We start from the raw sequence: 7,016 nt of genomic DNA, 5'->3' as shown, positions 1-7,016 counted from the left end.
GGACCACAGGTGCACACCACTATGCCCGGTTACTTCTTGTATTTTTGCAGAGATAGGGACTCACTGTGTTGCTCAGACTGGTCTTGAACTCCCAGCCTCAAGTGATTCTCTCACCTCGGCCTCCCAAAGTGCTGGGATTACAGGTGTGAGCCACCAGAAGCAGCCTTTTTTCACGGCTGTGTAGTATTCCACTGTGTGACCATGTCACAACCTATTTGATTGGGGGCAATTATGACAAATTACAGCAGCTCTGAACACTCTTGTTCAGGTTTTTTTTTTGGAGACAGTCTCACTGTCACCCAGGTTGGAGTGCAGTGGCGCAATCTCAGCTCACTACAGCCTCCGCCTCAGTGGGTTCAAGCGATTTTCCTGCCTGAGCTGCCATCACACCTGACTACTTTTTGTATTTTTAGTACAGATGGGGTTTCACCATGTTGGCCAGGCTGGTCTCGAACTCCTGGCCTCAAGTGATCCACCTGCCTCGGCCTCCCAAAGTGTTGGAATGACAGGTGTGAGCCACCGCACCTGCTAGGAACTCTTGATGTTCTAGGAGGGTGTCTCACATTGGAAGGAACCCCGTCCTCCCCCAGGGGCAGCCACGACGCAGAGGCAGGGACACAGCACTGAACCTTCTCACATCTTTATTTGAAAGGCACAGCTAAGCCCACCCTTGATACAGCATTTTCCACTTCTCTCTGTAGAGATCAAACGACTGAACACAAGATAAGCTGACTATATACAGACACAGGTGTGGGTGTTGCTTTTTTTTTAAAAAACATTTTTGTCTTTTTTTTTTAATATCCCCTTTCTTAAAAGACAAGCTAGTATACTGGAAAAAGAAAAAGAATAAAATAAAATAAAAACCAAGACAACTTTAGTACCCTCATCTTTATTTGGGAAGGGGAGGGGGAATCCTGGGTCGCCCACCCTCACCCTGCTCCTCCCAGCTCGGCTAAGCTCGTCCCTCGTGCCCCCTCTTTTGTGGGCAATGGGAGAGGACCAGGTGGGCGTGGAGGCGTCTGGAACTAGCAGAGGTGGTGAGTGGGGCAGGAGGTGGAGGTGGGAGCATACCTGGGACCCGGGGTCGGGGGAGACTCGGGGTGCCCAGGATGGGAAGGGGGCAGCTAGCATTGCGTGCATGCAGTACCAGGGTGAGCAGTGGCGTGTGCCCCGAGGGGCCCGGGCAGACTGTCAGTTACACGTGTTCAGAACGGGGAAGGGCCGGGGGTTCTGGGCTTCTCGAGGTCTTGCTCCCTTGGGACCTGGTCTCCCATCTGACCCTCCAGGCCTTAGCTTGCCTCATGTGTCAGGGCAGGTATCCACCTATCCAGGCTGCAGGGGAGGAGGAGGGAGGCTGGGACTGGGGTAGGAAGAAAGCTAGAGGTGGCCTGCAAGTCGGACTGGGGCCTCAGCAGGCAGCCGCCATAAATACTATGGGAGTTTAGCCAATCCCGAGCTCTGCTGTGTCTTGTGCTAAACATTCCTTCTCTCCGTGCCTCTGTCTCCCCTCTGTCCCCCCTCCCGCCCTCCCCGCCCCGGCCCCCTGCTAATCCGACTTCTCGCCGTCATCCTCCTGGTGGGCGTCACCGTCGTGTCCGTTCTTGTCTTCCTTGGAGAGATGGGCCTGGGAACCCAGCGCGGACAGCGAGAGCAGGCCGGTGCCTGCGCTGACCGCCGGCAGCGAAGGCGGCTGCAGCCCCACAGGCAGTGGGGTCAAGGGCAGGGCCAGGGCCTGCAGCTGGGACAGCTGGTGGGCTTGGAGCTGCTGCTGCAGGGTGGGGGAGGGGAACGTTAGCTGCCTGGGGCCCACCCGGCCCCCCCCCCCCCCCCCAGGTCCCCATACGTACTCGGATGATAGAGTTCAGCTCAGGAGCGGTGACCTGCTTGGCCCTCTCGATGGCTCCCAAGACCTGCTGCTGGTGCTGGAAAGGGGTGAGGAGAGAGAAGAGGCAGTGATTCCTCCTGATCCTGACTGAGAAGAGGAGGCGGGGGCTACCCTGAGGCCAGGAGGAGCCCCACTACCAAGTGGGCCATAATGTCTGCTCCTCCCAGTGGTTTTCTTTCTTTCTTTTTTTTTTTTTTGAGACGGAGTCTCGCTCTGTAGCCCAGGCTGGAGTGCAGTGGCCGGATCTCAGCTCACTGCAAGCTCCACCTCCCAGGTTTACGCCATTCTCCTGCCTCAGCCTCCCGAGTAGCTGGGACTACAGGTGCCCGCCACCTCACCCGGCTAGTTTTTTGTATTTTTTAGTAGAGACGGGGTTTCACCGTGTTAGCCAGGATGGTCTTGATCTCCTGACCTCGTGATCCGCCCGTCTCGGCCTCCCAAAGTGCTGGGATTACAGGCTTGAGCCACCGCGCCCGGCTCCTCCCAGTGGTTTTCAACCCCATCAGAAAGCACCCTCCCTCTGTCTAACTGCTTCCTTTCACCAAGCTCGTCTCTTCATCTGGCCAATGGAGATAAATGGAAAAGTGCAGAAAACGATTAAAAGGGTTTTGTGCCAAGTAGTTAGAAAACGGCCTTTGAGTGAGCCTGGGAGAAACCCCGGATCCTGACCTATCCTATGTCCGCAGCCATGTACAAAGACGTGAAAGACGTGAATATTTGTGCAGTACACAACCTGCCCAACTGTACAGGGACGTCCTGATCCTAGGAGCTCCAAGACTGTGCCCTGAGTCCGGCCAAATTGAGCCCTTCTCCTCCTACCACGGCTGGAGAGGGCCCAGTGAATTCTGGCAGAGCCAGCTGGGGAATGGGCCCAGGTTCAGGGCAGCTCCTCCCCCAGCTCTCCCCAAACACTTGACGCTGTGGCCAGCAGATGCTAGAATCTATCAATCTCCCTTTTTGCTTTGGCCACCAGGAAGCCTCCGTTCTGAAGAGTTCCAATTGCCCTTTTCTCTAGGGCTTTCGTTGGGTCCTTCTAGACTTGTCCCTGGGCAAAGCAGGGCACCCAAAGGATCCTGAGATACAGGGATTAAAGAGGAAATTACAGATTTTTGACAGTAAACTTGGCAGGGACAGGAGATGGGCCTTACATGGCCCTGGGGAGGGGCAGCCTTGCATCTTGAGCCTCAGAACCCAAGAAAGGAGAAGAGAAGCTGGGCGTCAGCTTCCTCTGGGTGTGTGTGTGCATGTGGTAGTGTGCGCTCAGGATCACGTGTGCTCACATGTAGCTGCACATTCCTGCGTGTGTGACCCTGTGCTGTCTGCACACGCCGTGTATCCGTGTGTGTCTGCGTCTGTGCGTGTATCTCCCGTATGTTGATGCGCCCATACCTATCTATGTGGCTGTGTCCATGTGTGACCGCCCTGTGCTACCCCATCCCCGCAACACACCCTCTAGTCCTTGGTCCTGTGCAGCCCGCAGGGCCTGAAGGATGTTCTCAAGAGGGTGAAAGGAGGAAGACAGATGAGAAAAAAACATTCCTGGTGCCGTTTTGGCCCATCCGACATTTCTACCTATGACATGACTCACTCCAGCTGGGAATTCCAGAGCAGGGTGAGGCCCGGCCCCCACACCCCTGCACCCCTGGAGTGTCTCTGGCCTGGGGATTCTTCTGCACAGGCCGGCTCTGGTGTCCAGAGCCAGGGAGGTCCAGAGAGGGGAGGCATGTGCCCTGGGGTGCCCAGCATGCCCCCCAAGATGGTTGCAGCAGACAGGGGCTGGGCAAGGGGAGGGCCCCCTGGCACCCCCTCCCTGAGGCCCTGGCTCTTACCTCTTGGGAGAGGTAGGGCAGGACCTGGGCACAAATCCCGTTCAGCCTTTTGACAATCTCCGCCTGGAACACACAGATGAAGTCAGCGTCAGTCCTGGACGGGTGGCAGGTGCAGGCCAGCCCCAGGAGGCCCGCACGGGGCCCAGCCCAGCCCTGCCACTTGCGGCTTCTCTCTAAGAGGGGCTAGGTCTGGCCAGGGTGGTCATATGAGCAAACCCGTGTTTGGGCCCAAGGGCAGCCAGTCAGTGGCAAAGGTGGGGCCGGAGACCGGCTGTCGCCTGCAGCTTAGAGTGCAGTAAATGCAGGATGAGGCTAGACTGCACATTCCTCGGCTACGTTCCTCGGGGCTTGGCCACTCAGGCCCCTGGCAGATAGTAAGCGCTCGTGGGAATGTAGGGAGGGCTGGGGGCTATAGGTTATGGGGAAGGTCTCTGCCTCTCCCGCCACCCCGAGAAAACACTGCAAGGGAGGCCAGAAAAAGAGGCGGTGGGGAGGAGACTGGGAGCTTGAGAAGGGCTTAGGAGGTAACAGGATAACAGGGCTGGCTTAGTGCCCAGCCAAAGGCCGGCCGCTACCTGCCTGGGGGTGCCCAGGGGGGTGCTGAAGGCGGGGGGCAGAGGGGGAGGAGGGAGGAAGGAGGAGGAGGAGGAGGAGATGGGCGTACCTGTTTGTGCATCTCGATGTTCAAGCCGTAGGACATCTCGTAGTACTGTATGGGGGAGAGAGAGAGGGAGCGGGAGATGAGGGCGGGGAAGGATGGGGGGGGCATAGAGACAAAGAGATAGGGGAGTGGCAGAGACAGACAAAGGGGGGAGACAGCAAGAGACAGCTGAGGGCAGGAAAGAAAGGAGAGGCAGGTGGGAGGGAAAGAGCAGGAGAGAGAGACGCCCACACCCAGCGTCCCAGCCAGCCCGGGAGAGGGGCAAGGGGCCCGCTGGGGCTGTAGATGGAGATTGGAGGCACTTTAGGTCCCTAGCCCTGGCCTGGCTCCTCCCCCACGCCGTGTGCACCGCGAGAACACGCATTCCAGGGCTCCTAATCTTGTATCTTTCTATGTCCTGTCTACGGGTGGGCCCAGACTCCAGGGAAGTTTGCCTGCCTGGGTATAAACAGTGAGGGGTAGACAAAGCCTGCTGGCTCTGGGGCCACCAGCTACCCCTGCCCCAAGCCCCAGATCTCACCCTGCTCCTCCCCTGCTCTAAATCCTCCCATGGCTCCCGGTCACCCCTGGGGGAGAAAACCAAGTTCATTCCCAGGCTTTCACATAGCTTCTCCGTCTCTGTCTGGTGAACTCCTACTCATCCTGCAAGACCCCAGCTGTGTGCCCCACTTCTCCATATAGTCTTCCTCAGGCAGGTCCTAGGTCCCTCTATCTGACCCCAGCCCTATCCTTCTGGCTGGGAGGGTTAGGGTCTGGCTCTGCCTCCCCCACAGTCTGGGAGATTTGGGTTCTGGGCTGAGACCCCAGCATCGCTGCTCGAGGGCCAGGCCAAGCGGGGTAAGGGAGGGGATTTTTGATGCAGAAATTGCCAACTGGTGGTTACTAAACTGAGCAAGTGATTCTGGCCGCAGCAATGCAGTGTCACACCTCAGCCCCCTGAAATGAGTAGGGCTCAGACCCCCTCCCACAGGCTTCCTCTTTGAGCTCGGGCCCAAAGGGGTTAAGCGTGTGGATGCTGGGACCTTGGCAGTGGGGAGGGACCCGGCTGCTCCCCCACGTCAGTTCCTGGCTGTTGGCTTTCACAGCCGGTGAGCCTCCTCCTCCTCCCTCCTCCGCTGCCAAGGACAGCCGGGGGACCTGGCAGGGCCGGTCTGCAACCCGGCGGTTTGGCACCTAGGCCACTGCCTCGGCCAGCTGCCAGGCTAGCGAGGCAGGCTCAGCCCAGCAGGGGCCGGCTGAATGGAGAACAGGCCCCGAGTCCTCGCGCTTCTCAGGGGAGGTGGCCGGGGTTTGGGGAGCAGCTGCCCGTGATGGATGGGATGTGGGGGGCCCTGTCCCCCACCCCCAACACTGGACCTAGGGGCGGAGTGACTTTACCATTACATAGTGACGCTGCATCTCCGACTTCTCACTGGCCAACTTGTCACATTCGAGCTTGAGGCTGAGGAGGCACAGGGGGAGACGGGGTGGTTGGTGGCAGCTGGATAAGAGCCCCCCACCCTCCGTGATCCAGGGGAGGAAACTGAGGCTCCGGGGCCCCAAGACCCCTGTAAGGGAAAGATCAGCCAATTCTCACAGGGTCAAACAACATTTTTTTTTTAAATTGAGACGCGGGTCTCCCTATGTTGCCCAGGCTGGTCTCAAAAACTCCTGGGCTCAAGCAATCCTCCTGCCTCGACCTCCCAAACTTCTTGGGATTACAGATGTGAGCCACCCACCGTGCCTGGTCAATGAAGCCATAAACTTTTTTTTTTTTTTTTTTGAGGCAGAGTCTTGCTCTGTCGCCCGGACTGGAGTGCAGTGGCCGGATCTCAGCTCACTGCAAGCTCCGCCTCCCGGGTTTACGCCATTCTCCTGCCTCAGCCTCCCGAGTAGCTGGGACTACAGGCACCCGCCACCTCGCCCGGCTAGTTTTTGTATTTTTAGTAGAGACGGGGTTTCACCGTGTTAGCCAGGATGGTCTCGATCTCCTGACCTCATGATCCGCCCGTCTCGGCCTCCCAAAGTGCTGGGATTACAGGCTTGAGCCACCGCGCCCGGCCAGCCATAAACTTTGATAGGGCTGAGGATGTTGAATTGAGGGGCAGGGAAGTTGGTTAACAGTTGAGCTCTCTGTGATGCCGGCGGGAGGGGAGAGCATCAGGGCCCCTGACTGTAAGAAGAGGTGATGAAATCACCTTTGCACATCTCGCCGGGGGAACATATCCAACATTAGAGGAACTGAAGTTAGACGACGCACAGCAATGCTGGCTCAGAGAGTTTCACGAGCCTTTACCTCTCACGATCCCGATGAGGCCCGCAATGTCATTGTCATGCTCCTTTTATAGATGACACAGTGGACACCCAGAGAGGGTGAGGAACTGCCTCAAGGTCACACAGCCAAGCAACAGCCCAAGCTCTCAACCACAGGGGAAAATTTTCCAGACCCAAATAGAACGTACAAAGCGGCTGAGCGTGTCTGGGGCTGCGAGGCGGCTCCCAGCTGGACTTCCCACGGGGACCCTAGCTTCATGGGGGACCTGGGCTTCCCGGGCAGACCCCTCAGCTCCCTCTTAGTCCTTCCTAACAGCCTTTTTTCTTTTTTTTTTTTTTTTTTTTTTTTTTTTTGTAGGGGTCTCTTTTTTTCCCCCCGGCTCGGGCG

The 7,016-nt window shown here is 57.7% G+C and overlaps 1 protein-coding gene across 1 annotated transcript in view; it reads right to left on the bottom strand.

Annotated features, from left to right (window-relative positions):
• Nucleotides 1-624: 624 nt before the first annotated feature.
• TLE5 (TLE family member 5, transcriptional modulator) overlaps nt 625-7,016 on the bottom strand; it is a 10,723-nt gene continuing 4,331 nt past the window's right edge. Inside the window, exons 3-7 of the mRNA XM_026455495.2 lie at nt 5,753-5,816; nt 4,379-4,423; nt 3,715-3,777; nt 1,848-1,922; nt 625-1,768 (exon numbers count right to left, since the gene is read on the bottom strand). Coding sequence (XP_026311280.1) covers nt 1,547-1,768; nt 1,848-1,922; nt 3,715-3,777; nt 4,379-4,423; nt 5,753-5,816 — 469 coding nt within the window. The 3' untranslated portion in view covers nt 625-1,546. The remainder of the gene's footprint in view (nt 1,769-1,847; nt 1,923-3,714; nt 3,778-4,378; nt 4,424-5,752; nt 5,817-7,016) is intronic.

Source organism: Piliocolobus tephrosceles, chromosome 21 (assembly GCF_002776525.5).
Source record: "Piliocolobus tephrosceles isolate RC106 chromosome 21, ASM277652v3, whole genome shotgun sequence".
NCBI lineage: Eukaryota > Metazoa > Chordata > Mammalia > Primates > Cercopithecidae > Piliocolobus > Piliocolobus tephrosceles.
The sequence above is the reverse complement of the archived record's forward strand: the minus strand, read 5'-3'. Positions and strand labels throughout refer to the sequence as shown.